At 33.4% G+C, this 20,744-nt stretch overlaps 2 protein-coding genes across 4 annotated transcripts in view; one reads left to right on the top strand and one right to left on the bottom strand.

The window, feature by feature from the left end:
- Positions 1–20,744, top strand: part of LOC114329726 (putative hydroxypyruvate isomerase) — a 61,418-nt gene that overhangs the window by 18,764 nt on the left and 21,910 nt on the right. For all 3 annotated transcript variants that reach the window (XM_028278911.2, XM_028278910.2, XM_050663443.1), the window contains 2 exons: positions 14,004–14,233; positions 14,296–14,407. In XM_028278911.2, the coding sequence (XP_028134712.1) occupies positions 14,044–14,233; positions 14,296–14,407 (302 nt within the window). In that variant the 5' untranslated portion in view covers positions 14,004–14,043. The remainder of the gene's footprint in view (positions 1–14,003; positions 14,234–14,295; positions 14,408–20,744) is intronic.
- LOC114331000 (uncharacterized) lies at positions 5,442–6,662 on the bottom strand. Its single transcript, XM_050663445.1, has one exon. It carries the CDS (start codon positions 6,643–6,645, stop codon positions 5,830–5,832), a length of 816 nt encoding a protein of 271 aa, XP_050519402.1. The 5' UTR covers positions 6,646–6,662; the 3' UTR covers positions 5,442–5,829.

Raw genomic sequence — 20,744 nt, 5'->3', positions numbered from 1 at the left:
ACTATATTTCTCTGTCTTCTGTATTCGTCTCTGTCTTGCTCTTCATTTGTGTTTATGTATCGCTTCCACATTTCTTTCTTCCTTTTTACAGCTTGCTTTATTTCCTAATTCCACCATCCAGTTCTTTTATTATTCTTACCATTCTTTCTTATTCCACATACTTGTTTTGCAGTGTTCCATAACGTGTCTCTCAATGTTTTCCATCTCTCTTCCATATTCCATATTTCCTCATTGTTTTCATACTGTTCCAGTATTTTATCTGTCTCTCTTTGGTATAACTTCCTCATTTCCATATTTTTCATCTTATGAATGGCTATTCTTGTATATTGAGGATTCTCTATTATTTCCATTAGTTTCATGTTTATCTCTGCTGTCACTAGTCTGTGTTGGGTACCGAGTTCGGCTTCGTTCTCTGTTTTTATATTTTGTATCGTTAGTTCTGCGTCTCGAGGATATACTATGTAGTCAATTATGCTTCTCGCATTTCTTTCTTCTGCTACGTATGTATATTTTTCGTTTCTGGGTTGATACCAGAAAGAATTACCTATTAACAAGTCATTTATTTGGCAGAAACTTATCATTCTTCTACCATTTCTATTTATCGTCTCTTCTCCATACCGTCCCAAGCAGCCTAATGCCATATTTTCATCATTTCCTATTCGTGCATTCCAGTCTCCTAGTAAAATGGTGTTTTTGCTTTCCTCTTGTATCTCATCAATAAGTTTCTGTATCTCATCATAGAATAGTTCTATTTTTTCCTGCTCTGTTCCTTCTACCGGTGCATATACCTGTATTATGTGACATTCTTCTTCTTCTCTCTTTTTATGTATATGGTTCTTGATGATACTGGTTTGAATTTGGTTATTCTTCTATTCATTTCTTTCGTTACAACTATTCCCACGCCTTCTTTTGCCCTTTGTCCTATCTGAACTCCGGAATAGTATAGTATGTGCTGCCCTCCAATATCGACAATTCCATTTCCTACTTTTTTCGTCTCACTTACTCCTATCAACTGCAGCTCAAATCTTTCCATTTCCTCTGTTAATTCACGTTCCTTGCCTGTTATCGAGGTTATATTCCATGTACCTATTCTCGTTTGACATTTGTTTTCATTTTTCTTTTCTTCCTTGTTATTAGATTTCCTCGTTGTTTGCTCTTTCATATTACTGGATGTTCCATGTCCTTTCCTGGTCGTCATCAAAGTCTCTCCGTCCAATTCGCTTATCAGTTTTTTGGATGGATTGCTCCTGGGTATTTGTTGCTTATCTCAGGTATTAGTTTATCCGCATCATTGTCCCTTATCCATTCTTCGTTATCTATTATCATTTTTTGAAACCTTACTTTGACTTTCTTCCCATTGCTTCTTTCTTCTTTTGCCTTTATTCTTATTTGTCCTTGTATATCCCTCTCCTTCTTGCTCATGTCCTCGTTAATATATATTTTTCCTTGTCTGTACCCTCTTAGTTTGATTTTATTCTTCATGACATTATATTTTTCAGACTCGTTGCTTAGCTTGATCAAACAGGTTTTACTGCCTAACTTTTTAGCATGTGCTACTGTTACTTGCACTCCTAGCTCGTTATCTAGGAAAGTTTTCATTTCCTCTTTTAGAATGCTGTGTTCATCCGTCTTGACATTAAGGCCTTGGATTACGATGTTATTTCTCCTTTCTTTGTTTTCTAATTTGTCTAATCTATTATTTATCATGTTTATATGATTTTTCAGTATCTTGTTTTCTTCTTTAATTAATTCATTCTCTTTCACTATTTCCTTCATCTCATTAAAATACTGCTTATTGACCTCCTTTATATCTTTTATTTCTTGATGCACAGCTTGTAGCATCTCCAACAACGCCTCCATTTGTTTCTCCATTTTTATTTGAATGGAATCAGATTAGGCATCCACCGCGTCTCGAGTGCAGTTCATAAGGTGTGAACCCTACTCAATTCAAGCTCACCCTTCCCTGTCTTCCGAGCTGGCCGTGTCTACCTTGCTAAAACCTCAAAATATTTTCTCTGTTTTTGATGTTGTCTGCCGTATTTGAAATATCTCTTAGGCCGTCCCTGTTTCCTTTCCGCTTCTAAATAATGTGGTTCTTATCAGTACTGATGTCGCTTTTCTGCTTTTTATTTTGGCTCAGCTGACGGCGCGGCGTTTATTATTGTCTAAATTAATTAAATGTATTTAAATTAGTTCTACTTACAGTTTTTACCGCTTTTGTTTCCTACATGCAATCTATGCTATGGCACTTAACTACACAATCGGTCTAATGAATTTAAATACACTAATAACCTTCCAAAAATTGGATTTGATTAGGAGCACTTTATACACAGCTAATCGCTTTCCACTCGCAGGACCGTCTCTCCGCCGAAATAAATATTATGTAACTTAATAATTATTATTAGTTCTACAGTGTGGCAAAACTAAATGGAATAAATTCATTATTTCGTAAACCGATGACTTTAAGAAAAAATTCCGAAACAGGTCGATTTTTATTTTTAAATTATGATTTTTTGGCATTTACATACTAGTGACGTCATCCATCTCGACGTGATGACGTAATCGATGATTTTTTAATGGGAGTAGGAGCCGTGTGCTAGCTCATTTGAAAGGTTATTCAATTCTCTATGTAGTAATATAAGCATTGACATAATTATACAGGGTGTCCAACAAAATTCTTATTGAATTAAATTAGAAGAAAAGAAGAATGTGTGTTATTTATTTAATTCAAAATACATTTTACTACTCTCAGAAATCAGAAGAAAAAAATGTTTATTTCTCAAATAATCATTGCTTTTCGTATTAATTAAATATTCGAATTGCCAAGAGGCAGGTGGGTGGCAGCTTGAACCTTGAATTTAAGCGAAAAGCAATGTTAATTTTTCAAATAATCATTTTTTTTCTGTTTTCTGACAGTACCTAGTAAAATAATGGGTGTTTTGAATGAACTAAATTACATACATTCTTCTTTTTGTTTAAATTGATTTAATTCAACAAAAAATTTTTGACACTCTATATAAATAATTATGTTAATGTTTATACAGTAGACTTTCTCTATAACGAACACGGTTATTACGAGGTTTCGCTTATAATGAGGTACTCTAGATGTCCCATGAAATTCCTATTGAACTGAACACCTCTGTAACGAGGCATATTTGGATATAACGAGGGAAAATGAAATCGTAAAATATGTATGTTTATTATTCTTAATCTATTTTTAGCGCTGTAATGGCTATAAGTAAATACCCCAACTACCTGTATACATAACTCTCCAACATCTGTGCGGTTATCGAGGGTAGTGCTGTAATAAAATCCACCGCCTACCTATAATAAACTTCTTCCTGTTCTGTTTATCTATTGACCGATACTGAATATTGTAAAACAATTTCTAATTTATGATGGCGAAGCCTTATTGTCGAGGAAACAATATTTAGCATTTTATATTGCTCCGAATGGCTTCACTATAGAAAGTTAATATTTTATAAAACTATATACAGTAGACTCTCTCTATAACGAGAACTGAAATGGCAGACAATTATCTCGTTATATCAGACAACAATAATATTGTGCATACATATGCATATACAGTTTTCTAAAATATTAACTTTCTATAGTGAAGCCATTCGGAGCAATATAAGATGCTAAATATTGTTTCCTCGACAATAAGGCTTCACCATCATAAATTATAATTTTTTTTACAATATTTGGTACATATCGGTACATCGGTAAATAGATAAACAGAACAGGACGAAGTTTATTATAGGTAGGCGGTGGATTTTATTACAGCACTACCTTCGATAACCGCACAGATGTTGGGGATTTATGTATACAGGTAGTTGGGGTATTTACTTATAGCCATTACAGCGCTAAAAATAGATAAAGAATAATAAAGATAGATATGTTACGATTTCATTTTTCCCCAATATATCCAAATATGCCTCGTTATAGAGGTGTTCAGTTCAATAGGAATTTCATGGGACATCTAGTGTACCTCGTTATAAGCGAAACTTCGTAATAACAGTGTTTGTTATAGAGAGAGTCTACTGTATTCATATGTATGCACAATATTATTGTTGTCTGATATAACGAGATCCGCGTATAACGAGGTAATTAGTCTGCCATTTCAGTTCTCGTTATAGAGGGAGTCTACTGTATTACTAAAAGAGAATAGGATAACCTTTCAAATGAGCTAGCACACGATCCCTATTCTCGTTTAAAAAATCATCGATTACGTCATCACGCCTAGATTGATGACGTCACCAGTATGATATATATGCCCAAAAATCATAATTTAAAAATAAAAATCGACCTCTTTCGGGATTTTTTCTTAAAGTTACCGGTTCACGAGAAAATGAATATATTATATTTGGCTTTGTATAATAAATGATAACTTATGATAAATTAAATATCTTAATTATGACAATGAATTCATTAAATACAATATGTGGCATACGGCATACCAAACTTAAAGTTACAGTAAGACATTCAGCAGGTAAGATGGGGTTCTTGTTGAAATTCTTCCATGTCTTGGCCAATTATAGTCTGTTCGTTAAACTCAGACGCAACTTTCTAGATATTTTAGTCGGTAATTTTGCCAATTTTAGTAAAATTGGCAAAAAATAATTACTAAACAGTTAATAATCACTAAATAATTGGTAATTTTGAAAATTTTTGCAAAATTGGCAGAAAACAAAAAAAATATCGACTAAAATATCTAGCCAGTTGCGTCTGAGTTTAGCGAACCGACTATATTAATTATTTGTTTTGGATTTTTTCGAGTAGGTAGTCAAAAGTCTTCATATTCACCCTGAAATATGCTTTTAATTTGACGGGATCCTCCTGTAGCTCTTTGAATAAATGGCGAAATTCACCTTGATTACCGCGGGATTGATTAATACGATGAATTCTCTAACATTTTCCGCGAGTCAGAAAGTACCACGTTTTCAATGAGTTTTCGAAAAAAAAAAAAAAGAAAATACATAACTATCTATGACTGCCGAGTGGGAAAGAACTAAACTCTCGTCTCGCGTAACTACCAGCTCCCAATCTGGTTTAGCACTTCTTTGCTCGTGCTCTTTGCTCTTTACTCTTTGCTCGCACTCTTTCTTCGCTCCACTCTGAACGTGCAGTCAGATATAAAATTTTGCAAATTCACTTTGTATTTCGATATGCCTTATTTTTTGCTTGTCAACTTCGTAAATTCGTGATAATGATGCGATACGTTCACCTTTTCACTTGTATTTAAAAGCCCTAGTAAAAAACATTTTTGAAGTTCACAAAACTGTCATTCATAAATACTATTAGTCTAATAGTCTAATGGCTATTGAAAATAGTTTCCCAGTGTCAGCTAAGCCGATTAGATGAACAATACTGCCGTGTTAACTCAAAAGGGCGTATCTGCTTTAAACTAGTTTGCGAGAAAAATCAGTTTCAGTGGTTTTGATTAGGCAATCGTGATTTTTTAAAAAGTTGTGACTTGTACCATATAGAAGTTAACAAATAGGTCTATACTATCATGTGACAAATTTTGGTAGAGTATTAACTTGGGAAAACAACACTTTTGACAGATTTTGACAGATACGCCTTTTTCACTTAACATGAGGTATATAATTAAGAACGTAACTACATGATTTTTTGAAAATATTTATTGCATTAAACAAATGAACGTTACAATATTAATGTATTAATTTCGTAAGTTATTCTTAATAATTAGGAAAAGTTAAAAAAGTAAACAACAATAATACAGACTAACTAAAATATCATACTCAGTCAAACAAATATTAATGATTAATACTTAATTTTCTACTCCGAACTAGTTATTATATTATATTAATCATCAATTGTGTCCACATTTTCGCTGACAAAAATATTTTTCCAAAATGCAATGCGATTTGGGGGCATTATTTGACCAATTTTAGTGATTATATTCTGTTTTCTTTCCATGGTAATACCTCGTGGTTGAGAGATAGAGAGTGGTTTTGCAATGCCATTTTTTTGGATATTAGCCTTTAAAAAATTGGCACTTATGATTTCTCCTTCAAAACTAGTTTTATAACCAAATGTATGGAAACCTCTGATGAACTGAACTTCCACCATTTGTTGAAGGTACGGACGAGGGACCAACCTTGTTATTTTATATTGAGATGATTCGTCTTTCCAGTTGTAAAAATCATTAAAAGCCATGTCGATAACTTCGACATTACGTGTTGACGTTTTAACCGCATCTACAAAATCAACGAAGTCATAAACTTTACCTTTTCGATTTAATGATTGCTCGACTCTATGGTGAAATGAGTCAGCTGCCATAAATGTATGACCTGACTCAAAATATCTTAGGGTTATTTTCCTAATGTTCAATTCTAATGAGCTTACAGCATACACAAAAAATGTGTACAAGCACCAATTTTTGTTCTGACCGGAACAATTATCCAGCCAAATAACAACTTCTTCGGAATCCCTAATTTTGTTTAAAAATGCATAAAATGTGCTAACAATATCAGCCTTTTTTCTTCCAGAAATAGCTTCATGCCATAGAACAGCAACTGTAGAAGTTTTAGAAGTACCAACTGGAACAAAGCTCTCATTAAAGGCTATCAGTCTAGGAGTAAATATAATTTCTTTGAAAGTATCGCATCTTGGGAGCATAATCACCTACAAAAAATTGTGTAAGGTCAAATATAACAGATATTATTCAAAATAAAATTCATACCTTCTGCAGATCAGCTGTATAAACTCTAGAATCGCCCGACGATCTGGAATCAGCGTAGTACATCTCTCGGGCCTTTATAAATTTTTCTCGATGATTTTTATATGTTTCGCATTCAGGACAAACTAGACCGTCATCTAACACGTGTGAGCTTTCTTTTTTATGAATCTCGTATTTTTCACAAGTAAAACACTCTTCGTTTCCAAGCTTTGCAAATGAAATATTAAGCTCACTAACGATTTGACGATATAAATAATACGAACATTGAATATTGTACTTTGCTTTAAATGATTCATACATTAGTTTTATAGTTATGTCGCTAGGCAAGTATAAACGGTTCGGAGCATGTGCTCGTCTATAATGCGATGTCGTAGGATTAAAGGACTGTATATGACTAATGATTAAATCTCTGTCAAATTTTTTTAAGCTGCCTCCTCGTTTATCTTTGTTAGGTTTAAGCGATAATTGGGAACTCTTTAAAGCTGTTCTAACTGGCTTATCATTTTTTTCATGATGTCCTAAAGTTGTCAGATAAAATACTTTACAAATATTTTGAGGTATTCCTTCTTCATCTTTTAACTGGTAGATAAATGTAAAAGAGCGCCGAGAACTATCTGAATTTCTAGTTGCGCATCTTTTTTTGGGAATCTTTAAAATGGAACTTGAATAAAAAGCTTTCTGTTCCTCGGAGGAAAGATTCCAAAACTGCCTATTTATATCTTGCCGTCGAAGAGTTGAAACTTTATTACTGCAATTTTTCTTGCAAGTAGCCAAACAGCTTCCAGATATTTTGTGTTTATTGACTAACTTTTGCATTTTTATTGAACGTCGTTCACTTAAACTTGCTTCTATTTTTTTCCGTTTTCTTAACTGTCCCTTTTTAGTGTATTTTTTGCTCTCTGATTTGTCTATTGCGCTTTGTATAATACTGTGAATTAAATTATTAAAATAGTTATAATTATTGGTAGTACGATGTTCTTCCGTATCTGTCAATAAGTTGTTTAAATTTAATTCCGAAATAGCTGATGAGCTCGTTGTTGAAGCAGGTTGTAATAGGATATTGCTAATAATATGTATATTTTGGTCGCTAACGTTATTATCTGTGTCCCAAAATTCTTCACTTGAGGAAGATGTTGAAGGAAGGTAGTCTCTATCTCTGTCATCAGACACGTCAGATTCAACATCTGACTGAGCTATATTCGACAGCTCGTTATTTGTTTCTGCGGAATTTAAAGCCAGGTCCACCAACATTTTACCTCGTCCTCTAAATTCTGCTGAAACAAATTTTTTCATCAAGTAATTTGACAAAGCAATAATTATTTTTATAGTTTTTAATAGAACATACATAATATAAATACCTATTTGGTGTGAAAACCAAAGTGACATAACCTTATTTTCGAGATAATCAATTTACAATAACTTCAGAACCAAAAATATATACTTTGACACATAGGTACAAGGTAACAATTTGTATTTGTTTAACTTTTTATATAAATTAGTAGAAAATATACTTACTAGTTGTTTCTGCAAAATTATTATCCATATTTATTATGAACAACAAACTAAACACATTCTATGAAAACACGAAAAAGTAAGGTTAGAAATAAAGTAAATTGACAGTTTACTACTTTTCGTACCAACATAATAATATCTTGAAATGTTAAGTGAATAGGCCGTATCTGCCGAAAACTTTTTGGTTACGGTTTTTTGTGTTAACATTTACAGTTGCGGCTTTTAAAGCTAACATTTTAGTAGAAAATTCAGATACGGCTATTAATTTAAGCAGTATATATCCGGTTTTATTGCAGATATGGCTACGAAACTCAGGTAGATTTGTAGAAAAGATTACTAACTAACGCGTGGGACATCAAACTCGTTTTTAATAAAAATTGCAGTTACGCCCTTTTGAGTTAACACGGCAGAATATACCTCTATATATCTGTGTGACTGACCAAATTATACCTACTTTATTATCGATAAGATAAGATTATGCCTGTTGAAGAAAGATTTACGAACTGGCGATTTACAAGATCTTTTTTCTCTCTTTGACTCACACTCCCATTTCATTTCAGATTTATTTATATCAATTTACGCCCTAATTAACCTTCCGTGACTAACATTGGGTCTGTGAGACTGACTACTTAGAGTTTTTACGATTATATCCAAATTGTTCGTTATAAGTATATCTTCGCCGCCATTAGTAGCTGCCTGATTCAGGCTCGTGGCCTTGGAGACAGGGTCGGCAAGGTTTTTTTGTCTCCTCATATAGGTATACCATCAAACTAAAAGGCTTAAATCATCATAGGAGATTTTGTTGTTTTTTGTTTTTTTTTATTTGATGTACTTGTTTATATTCTGTATATATTCTCTCTTGTTTCATGGTGTTTCGACCATACGTGTTGATTCTTTTGAGACAAGATAAATCTCGTTTATTTGAGGCAGAAATTGGTGGTAGTGGTGATAAGATAATTGATGAACAGTTTGTTATAATGAATTGCAGTACTTACTACATAGAATTATACAGGGTGTCCAGAAACTCTACCGACAAACGAAGACAGGAGATTCTTCAGATAATTTTAAGATAATTTAACCTAATTCACTTAGTCCGAAAATGCTTCCTAAGGGAGCTAGAGCTCTTTGAAGATGGCGTCTTGTAATTAGTTTTTCTTAAATACCTCCAGAACCCTTCTAGTTAGAAAAACAAAAATTGGTACACATATTTAGCTTCCAGAGATAAATCGATTCCATCCAGTGTCAATTTCTAGTACCAGTCATAGGCGTCCGTTTTGGGTAGGGCAACAGTTATTTCATCGCATAACTTTTTTAGCTTTAACTTTTATGCATTTCTGATACTGGATTATGAAATTATAAAGTATTCTAGTACTAAAAGGTACTCTTGTTTTAAATCGGTAGGACACACCGTTTTCTAGAAAAATCGATTTGAAAATTTTTCGCTTTTTGAATTAAAAAAATAATTTAAAAAAAAAACTGTTTAGAAAGATAAAAACTGGTACATTTATTTATATTCCAGAGATAAATCGATTTCATTAATTGCGAATTTTGAGTACTGGTCATAGGCGTCCGTTTTGGGTAGGTCAACAGTTATTTTATAGCATAAATTTTTGTCTTGAATTTTGAGCATTTTTGACACTAGATTATTAAATTATGAGGTATTCGAGTACTAAAAGTTATTCTTACTTTATGTTGGTAAAATACTTCGTTTTTTGTTGAAAAGTTCTTTCAATTTTTTTTCAAATTCCAAGAACGAAAAACTTTCAAATCGATTTTCCTAGAAAACGGTGTGTCATACCGACTTAAAGCAAGAGTACCTTTTAGTACTATAATACCTCACAATTTAATAATCCGGCGTCAAAAATGCATAAAAGTTAAGGACAAAAAAGTTATGCGATAAAATACCCGTTGCTCTACCCAAAACGGACGCCTATGACCGGTACTAGAAATTTGCAATGGATGGAATCGATTCATCTCTGAAAAGGTAATATGCATACCAATTTTCGTTTGTCTAAATAGAATCGTTCTGGAGGTATTTAAGAAAAACTAATTTCATGACGCCATCTTCAAAGAGCTCTAGCTCCCTTAAGAAGCATTTTCGGACTAGATGAAATGGGTTAAATTGGCTTAAAATTATCTGAGGAATCTCCTGTCTTCGTTTGTCGGTAGAGTTTCTGGACACCCTGTACATACATATTTTGTAACTTATCCCACTGTCTGAAAATATTTGGATCGGCATAATTTTTAAGTACCTAACTTGTTATAATAAATATCTTGGAAATTCTTTGGCGAAGGTAACTTTTAAATTTTGAATCGTCAGAGGTCAAAAATTTGCAAATCTTCAAAATTCGAAAAACGAGTATCTATTTGCATATATTAGTAGGTATCCAAAATTTCAAGATATACCTATTCGTTTTTCGAGATATGTATCATGTTGTTGTCTTTTTTTAGAATGGTTCGGAAATATCAAGCGAGTCCAAAATGTCACTGCGTATACAGGATGTTTGGTCAAGAATGGGCCATAGCTTAACCTCAGGTTCCTGAGGTTAAAATAGGCCGATTTAATCTAACTTACCTTAGTACAAAGTTTATAATAACCGAGATACAGTGTGTCAAAGTTAAACTTTTTTTTATTTATTATTGAATATTTCCTGGCAGGCATGAGATATCAACACGAAATTTGGTATGTGGGGGTTTTTTGGGACGAGAAAACTAAATTCCCTACCAAAAATTATGTGTTGCCCAGAGGGCGCCACATACGCCTTTCAGCACTCATTTAATACGTTCAATTTTTTTTATCCGTCACTCCGTATAATTTTCACATTAAAATTTTTATTCCCCTATTAGTTTTACTTAAAAAAGGTATACCTCTTTTATCTTCCTAAACACAACCGTTTTCGAGATAAACGCATTTTAAATCTGCGGTGCAACATAATTTTTAGCATAATATCATTGTAGTTACATCCGAAAAATAACTTAAAACCATAAAATTATCCAAAAATGTATCGCAAATTTCTTCAAAAACGGAATTTGCGATGCAATGACATAAATTTGAGAACTGGCACAATTATTATGGTTTTAAGTTATTTTTCGGGTTTAACTACAATGATATTATGCTAAAAATGATGGTTTATCGCAGATTTAAAATGCGTTTATCTCGAAAACGGTTGAGTTTAGGGAGATAAAAGAAGTATACCTTTTTTAAGTAAAACTAATAGGAGAATAAAAAATTTAATGTCAAAATTATACAGAGTGAGGGATAAAAAAATTGAACGTAATAAATGAGTGCTGAAAAGCGTATGTGGCGCCCTCTGGGCAATACATAATTTTTGGTAGGGAATTTAGATTTCTCGACCCAAAAAACCCCACATACCAAATTTCATGTTGTTATCTCATACCTGTCAGGAAATATTCAATTATAAATTTAAAAAAAGTTAAACTTTGACACCCTGTATCTCGGTTATTATAAACTTTGTACTACGGTAAGTTAGCTTAAATCGGCCTATTTTAACCTCAGGAAGCTGAGGTTAAGCTATGGCCCATTCTTTACCAAACACCCTGTATATTGGAAACTACTATCATTACGAAAATCTCTGAGATTTTGCACCAGCTTTCGTATTCTATTTTCTGAATAAATAATGTCAGTTGACTGATTTTTAACAATAATGAATATCTTGGGCAAACTCTGTCTTAAAAATATTTAAAAGAATTTAAATTTAAAAGAAAGTTCTCAAATCGATTGCTTCACGGATCGAGGTATCGCCAATTTCAAAATCGTCGCCTTCGATAATAAAATCAAAAATTTCCAAAAGCTGTTCACGAAAATCTGCTACAGATACTAAAACTACCAGAGATAATCTGCTTAGATAAAACTAACCGAGATTTAAAATTTCATCGCGTCTGACAAACTGTTCGCTTTTTTTTTCGAAACAAATTTGTTCTAAAGCAGTAATCCGTTTAGGTGAGCTAAACTGGCAAGAAAAGACGATATTCTTTATTTTTTTACACGTATCATGCAAAACTAAATTCATTATATGCGCATAATAGTGAGTAAATAAAGCTTGTGATGCAATATGTAGTTTTAACTTTTGCCTGGAGACCATGCAATTCACCACACATCACAGCAACGCCGTCATAAGATTACCCCAGTTTGCCCTACCAATTTATTTTTGATATCAAAAAATTTAAAAAAATTCTTTAAAACATCAAAAATATATTCTGCCTTATTGCTTTTACTCACGTTTCTAAAACCTAAAAACCTCTCATAAATATTACCACGTAACGACGTAACGCGTATCGAACAACAATAATTGATAATTGTGAATAACATGATAATCAGAAGTTTCATCTACTTCCATCGAAAAGCAAATGGTTTTCTAAATCTCAGATTCAATAACGTTATTCAAAATGTTACTATTTGATTATGTATTAGTTCATTCTGTATTACGAAGACACTTCGAATCAGAAAGTAAATATTTCTAAAACAATTTTATTAATTCTCTATAATTACTTTTATTTTTAACAAATGCTTCGATCCATAATGTCCACTAAATGATAATTCCTGACAACTTAAAAAAATTACAATATCAATTAAACGACGTAAAACGTCGTGATTATTTTTGACAATTTCTGACGATGCGATCTGGCGATGCACTATCGACCGGCAGATTTAAATATGCCGTATCTGCCTACGGAGAGAATGTATGTTCGCTTGCTCATCGACTTGTTATTTCGTTGAGTTTTACGTGTAAATCGTCAGCTACGGATGCGTTGGGTACGGCTAGCCGAAAAGTCAGATGAATGGCTCGGATCATTCATTTTTTGAGAAGTCTGTTATGCGCAGGGATCACTTAAAGCTCGGATTGATCAAATCCTTTTAAAAACCATGAATAAAATTTAGTCTGTATTATCTGACAGATTTTTTTTACTTCACAGATACAAATATTAAAAAAATCTATCTATATAAATGTGTGGGTCGGCACTGCCGACCCTGACCGGCCGCCACTGTTCAGGTGTATGTTTTTAGTGTTGAAGTTTGAGTCGTCAGTGTCAAGTGATTATGCAATTATCGACAAATTTTGTCTCAAGAGACCGATGTTGGACATCACATCGATGAAACGTGCTCGATGAAAAAAATATTTATATTAACGAAAGAACGTGCAAAGAAGTGCTGATAATTTAGTAACCCACTTGCCAGGAGTAAAAGGTGAAGCTATGTACAAAAAACAACAGTGGAAGAATTGAGCTTGTTTTTCACAAATGAGATGTGGTATAATTGTTTTTATTTTCTTTGGTATTTTGCTGATGTTTAAGAGACTTAATAAATTAAAAATAAAAAAAAAAACATTCTTGTTTGATTTCACTTCTTCAAGGAGTAAACACAACCCTACACTTGAAAGTGTGTCAATGGAAACATTTTTTTATGTCGGCCTCTAAAACGGATGTTAGCTTTAATGTTCAGAAAACCTATGTTAGTTTCGGAAGGTTAAGCAAAATTCAGAGTTGGCGCAATGGTATGAAATCACTATAATTTCGAGACGAATCTATTCATGTAAATTTTATTTTATTTTGAGTGACATTATATTTTCCAGAAGATGTGTGCGGTGTCCTTTGTTAGTATTGATATCTAGCAAGTAAATTTCGTATGTTACATTAAATTTTAATGTGGAGAGGCATAATTACACTATCATGTCTCAAATTCTCATAAAAATGTGTTAATTTTTATGAGAATTTATGACAATGTTTAAGTTTAATTTGGGCTATGTCTTAAAACAAACAATTTTAGTTCTAGAATAGTAACTCTTACTTTGTCCCAATCCAGAAAGATGTCTTTTTGTGCCAACCTTGGTTTCCTTTTTAAGGAAGAAAACAATTTAATAAACAGATATAAACTTGCAAAGCAGGCAGGATTTTATTCAGTAGAAACACCCTTTCCTTACGGATATGAAAAAGATGAAGTAGTAGCCGCTAAAAATGCAGCAAATGTTAACCAAGTTCTGATAAATATATATACTGGTAAATTATACATGTATTGCTTGTAAGCTTATTCTTATACACCTCTTTTTTTTTCATTTTAGGAGATGTTTCTAAAGGGGAATTGGGTTTCGCTGCTATTCCTGGCAAAGAGGAAGAGTTCAAAAAGAGTATGTTACTCACAATAGAATATGCCAAAGCATTGGGTGTCAAGAAGTAAGTATCCTAACTAAACAATTAAGTATAAAATTGATTATGCCAAAAGTTGCCAGAAGGTTTTGTTTTTCTATGGAAAGCATCTGTTCTACAGTGGTAATACTGCAGCCAATTATCTTGTTGTCCATCTTTCACTAACATTCTTGCTCAGGTCTAGTGGTAAGATTTTCAAGTCACGCATTCACCCTAACATGACCTAACAACCTAAATTGTTAAGCTGTACCTTTCAATTATCATTTTTACAGATAGCCAGGCAATGCATAGGACACTCAATTCTATGCTAGTATAAGTATAGCATTATGTGAGTGCCGTAAATAAACTAGAAGACGTTGGACTGTAACCCTTCTGCGGCGTTGCCAAGACAGTAACAAGAACAGTTACAAGAAAGTGTTTATCTTACAAATCTCTGGAATGGTGAAGGAATCCACTAGGATAAAGACAGGCGAAACAGTTCATTATAAAACATTTGCCAAAATTTATGGCAGACCTAATAAGCAAAGACAGGAACACAGTCAAAGCCATAGTAGGTCTGCTAACAGGGCATTTTAAACTGAATAAACAGTTAAAGCAAATGGGATTGGCAGGTTATGACCTAAGCAGATTCTGCCACTTAGAGGAAGAAATAGTAGAGCACATTTTATGTCAGTGTGGCAGCCTGACAAATGTGCGGCTCTTTGCATTAGGCAGAGAAAAGCCACTGACAAAGAGCTACATAGAAGGTTCAGTCTTAAAGTTATTAGACCTTTTAAAGAGTCAGGCTAGAGAATGTAATCTAGGACTAGGGGACCACAATACACTATTCCAAGAAATTAACGCACCACCAAAGATGGATCATTTTTGATGTCTCGAATTTCCTAAACTTGCTGTCCGATTTAAGTTATTTTTTTAATATGTTATAGCCTTATTCTCAACAATATCGCTGTAATAATATTGTTGCTAGATAGGTAAATTATCATTGTATACTGGGTGTACCAATCAAACTGTGTTTTTTTCTCAAAGTTCACCACACCCTGTGGAATATTCTAGCATTTATAAAATACTGAAATTAAAATCCAACTATAGCCTCAGGTCAGAGTCGTGCGGTACATCTTTTCAATATGATGCAAGTTTTCAAAATGCCGCCCCTTAAATATAATTAAAACTTTTTTTTATTAAATGCAACTGCACAAAATGAACACACTTTTATTTTAAAAACAAAACATAATTTAAATGAAATTAAATACGTATTAACATTAAATAACATTTACAAAAATTACAGTTTTGCCCTTCTGACTTTAATTTTGGCAAATTCGTCAATCAGGTTTGTGTAGTGTGCAGTGTAAAATAGCAGCTAGTGAGGACTCTATTGAAATGAGTGCTAATTTTTTTAGTTTTGTTTGTCTTATGGAGGTTCGTAATAATTTTTAATTTTGAAAAACTTCTTTCCTCACTAGCTACCGAGACAGGGAAGGGAGTGTTAATAAAAATCTTAGCGATACAACTACATTTGGGTATACTGAAATAGTTCAAAACTTCTAAAGGTTTCATGGAGTATGTTATTATTTGGGATATATCACGCAATTCTTCTAGAAGATTATTTGCCTGTATATTCGATTCTTTTTCTATAGGGCTTTTCATTCAGTCATTTGTTTCGAGCTCTTGTCATGTGTCACATAATATCTACGTCGTACGTTATTGGTATATACCCATGATACAAACCAAAGACGTATGACGTAGATACATTAATATTGTGTGACACATGACAGAAGCTCGAAACAAATGACAATCGATGAAAAGCCCTATTGAAAGTATTGAAAGAAGATTCGTACAATACTTTTTTAGTGTTTTATCATTTATTTACCTCAATTTAAAAATATCATTAAAAATTTATTTATTTATGAATTTCTAGAAGCGAAAATCGACCAATCAAAGAGTTAATGGCAATGTCTAAAATATAGAATGAAAAAATTTATTAAAAAAGCTCATCCATAGATTTTTCGTAATCAAATTGACGCTTTTTTCTCCTTGCTCGAATTTTATTTTCCACTGGAAATTCGGAGCTTCTATCAAGATTTTCTGCAACTTCATTGGCAGTAATTTTCGTTTGGTCATAGCCAGATTGTCTGTAACTTTTAATTGGTTTTTATTGTTTCTGACAACATTTTTACACAATCTGACAAATTTATAGTTACATGAAGCAACATCTTCTAGACTGAATTTATATGAAAAAAAAAATATCATGCCCAAGAACTTTACCGCATATAAATTTATAATTTTTAATATTTTTTGCTAATCCTCGTTCTTTGACTTTAATTTCTGTATGTTTGTTGACTTCTATTATTTCGAACAAGGCATCATATATTTCACAAAATTGAAATCTTAAAGGTTTCAATGCATCTATTCGACTTGACCATCTAATATCGCTTTACTGTTTTAGAGTTAGTTGAAAAACATGGTTTTTCAGAACAACAACACTTTGTGGTACCAGAAACCAGAACAAAAGTGTAAAATTCTTGTATAATACAAAAAAGGTTGTTGTTTCTGTAGAAGAAGACGCTTTCACTTTTAAAACTAAGTTTGCAAAGTGGCCTGGTTACTCTTTAAACTCGAGTGACACAAGCCATCGGATATTTTTCAAATATTCTATTTTGCACACCCTTTGTTATCCATCCTTTTCATTTTACTAATTATGCCGCCCCCTTGTGATGCCGCCTAATGCGACCGCCTCACCGCATCATAGCACCGCACGGCCATGCCTCAGGTTTTCTTAAAATTCTGTTTTTTGATTCATTTGCTTATGTTGGATAATAAAAAAGTTAGGTATTTTAACTACTAGCCATGTTCTTCATCAATACAGGGTGTTTCATAATAAATGCGACAAACTTTAAGGGGTAATTCTGCATGAAAACATAATGACAGTTTTTAACATATGTCCGCAAATGCTTCATTTCTGTGATATAAGATGTTCAAATATTCTTACAAACTCACGATTTATTTATTGCTCCAAAACCGGTTGAGATATGCAAATGAAATTTGGTAGGTTTTAAGAGATAGTTATTGCGCATTTTTTGACATACAACTAAAAATGGTATATTCTCCATTGGCGCGCATACGGGTCATATTACCCGTATGCCCGCCAGTGGTGAATTTAAAATTCTTAATTGTACGTCAAAAAATGCGGAATAACCACCTCTTAAAACCCACCAAATTTCATTTGCATATCTCAACCGGTTTTATAGCAATAAATAAATCGTCAGTCTGTAACAACACTCCGTGTCTCGGAAACGAAGCATTTGCGGACATACGTTTATAAAGCAAACTGTCATTTATTTTTTATGCAGAATTACCCCTTAAAGTTTGTCTCACACCCTGTATTGATAAAAATCATGACTAGTTGTTGAAAGTACGTAATTTTTTTTATTATCCAACATAAGCGATTGAATAAAAAACAGAATGTTAACTAAGAAAAGCTGAGGCTATAGTTAGGTTTTAATTTCAGGATTTTATAAATGCTAGAATATTCCGCAGGGTGTGGTGAACTTGAGAAAAAAACACAGTTTGATTGGTACACCCGGTATACAATTACAATTTATCTGTTTAGCAATAATATTATTACAGCCATATTGTTAAAGAATATAGCATATTAAAAAAATCACTTAAATCGGACAACAGTTTTAGCAAATTCGAGACATCAAAAATGACCCATTTTTAAGGTGGTGCGTTAATTTCTTGGAGTAGTGTAGATCTGAAAATAGGCGAAACAATAAAGCACTAAAATCGGCCTTACCTCCGAAAAAGAAACAACAAGAAAGATCTCAATAATTCTTTTTGCATTCGATTAGTGAATGCGTCAGGAAACTTTGTCACCCCTAGCCATGAGATAATATTGAAAAACTGCATACAAAAAATGCATTCTTAAAGTGCATCTTAAACAGACCATAAAAAATTTCAGAACTCATCAATTATCGGCGGAAATAAGTTCAATTTTGTTACTCGGGGGGTTTTTGGGGTCGCTGAAAACGAATATGATGTTATAAGTAATCTCCGAAGTCCCTGGTGCCCAGGGTACCTACTGTTTACCTCGTCTTGTGGAGTTTTCGACAAATTCATCAAAAAATTAGGCAAGCATCATTACTCGGGGGGTTTTTGGGGTCGCTAACGACGAATATGACATTGGAAGTAATTTACGGAGTACCTGGTGCACAAGGTACCTACTGTTTATCTCGTCTTGTAGGGTTTTCAACAAAAAAATTATTAAACAATTAGTCAAAAATTATTACCCGGGGGGATTTTGGGGTCGCTAACGACCAATATTACATCGGAAGTGATCTCCGGAGTACCTGGTGCCCGGGGTACTTACTGTTTACCTCTTCTTCTTTAGTTTTCGGCAAATTCATTAAAACATTAGTCAAAAATCATTAGTCACGAGATAAACAGTAGGCACTCGGGGTGCCAGGTACTCTGGAGATCACTTCCGATGTCATATTCGTCGTTAGCGACCCCAAAAACCCCCTAAGTAATGAACTTTGACTAATTTTTTAATGGATTTACCGAAAACTCCAGAGGATGATGTAAACAGTAGGTACCCTGGGCACCAGATATTCCGGAGATCACTTCCGATGTCATATTCGTCGTTAGTGACCCCAAAAAACCGCCGAGTAATGTTTTTTGGACTAATTTTTTAATATTTTTTTTGCCGAAAACTCCACAAGACGAGGTAAACAGTAGGTACCCTGGGCACCAGGTACTCTGGAGATCACTTCCGATGTCATATTCGTCGTTAGCGACCCCAAAAACCCCGAGTAACAAAATAGAACTCATTTCCGCCGATAATTGACGAGTTCTGAATTTTTTTATTGTCTGTGTGAGATGCACTTTAAGAATGGATTTTTTGTATGCAGTTTTTCAATATTATCTCATGGTTAGGGATCACAAAGTTTCCTGGCGCATTCACGAATCGAATGCAAAAATGATTATTAAGATCCGTCTTGTCGTTTCTTTTCGAAGGTTCAGTGCTTTATTGCTTCGACTAAAAGGTCACAATGGAATAGTAAAAAGCTACCTCATTAAATCTATGTATCTATCCACAGCCAATATGAATAGGCGTTCTCATCTCTCATTTCGCTCTCCTAAACCCCCATGAACCTACTACTTCACTGTAACTACACTTACCGATTTTGGCGTTAAAGTAATGATAACTAGTGTTACTTCATGAATTTTTAACTTATGACTTTCTTTAAATCGCAATGAAAAGTCTATTACTTCGTCTGATTTGTCAGCTGTGGGTGCTTATATTTGGAATATACCAGTCAGTTGAGTGTTAAGAAAATTTATTTTTAGGATTAATAAGCTGATTATTAGTGTTAATGGATTTTGACAAGAAATATGAGTCATGCCGATGCAGTACACAAGTTTACGTGTTATTTAGGTCATAGCTTTTGTCAAAATCCATTACCTCTATAACAACTTGTTAGTAACCAACAGCAGCAAAATTACTGTTATTTGTGTGTTTTCACCAATACTCAACATTTCTTTTTGTGGACCTGTGAGCTTTTATACGCTGTTTCTTCATTTGAGCGTAGACAGGTCCTCTGTATGTTCGTTGATGTCAGCTTATAAAGGATGTTCTCCTCTGCCACATGTTCTCTATTCTAATGCAGGTTCCTCTCCTTCTATTCAATGGAACATAGTTTAAGGCCTGCTTTGGTCATCGTTCCTCTTTCATTCGCATTACATACTCGTACCATAACAGTTGTATGAATTCTATTGTATATTGTGTATCATATCTACGGTATTGTAAATCTTTCTGTTCTTCTGGATATCCCACACGCTCTTCATAGATTAGATTGTCCATTTCTACCACTTCCAGTTTTTTCTTCTCTTTCATCTTTCATCGTCATTTCCAACAGACAAATCTGTACGTCAAAATTGGTTCTACAACCGACTTGTAGATTGTCATTTTTGTTCGTAAACTAATATTTATAATAAGTATTCTAAGATTTTGCGTTTTGTTATAGTTGGTGGTGCGCCCACTTTTCGTATTTTTCGGTTAAGGATGTTTTAAAAGTATAAAATTGCCCATTGAAAAAAAGTATAAAAACAGGGTGGCTCATCGAAAAAAGAGTACCAATAGTACTTGACTCTCACGAATCACCCTATATATTTATATTTTTGTATTGTGAATAACGTAAAATTAAGTTTTAAAGTTGCCGCATTTTCTAAAATCAGGCCAAAAATAATTATATTCCATATCATCATCATCATTGGCTCTACAACCCCTGGTGGGTCTTGGCCTGTTTAAGAATCAGTTTTCATTCCTTCCTATCCATAAGTGGAGGTTAGTTACCACATTGTAAAT

The sequence above is a fragment of the Diabrotica virgifera genome, chromosome 10, assembly GCF_917563875.1.
Source record: "Diabrotica virgifera virgifera chromosome 10, PGI_DIABVI_V3a".
Classification (NCBI taxonomy): domain Eukaryota; kingdom Metazoa; phylum Arthropoda; class Insecta; order Coleoptera; family Chrysomelidae; genus Diabrotica; species Diabrotica virgifera.
The sequence above is the reverse complement of the archived record's forward strand: the minus strand, read 5'-3'. Positions and strand labels throughout refer to the sequence as shown.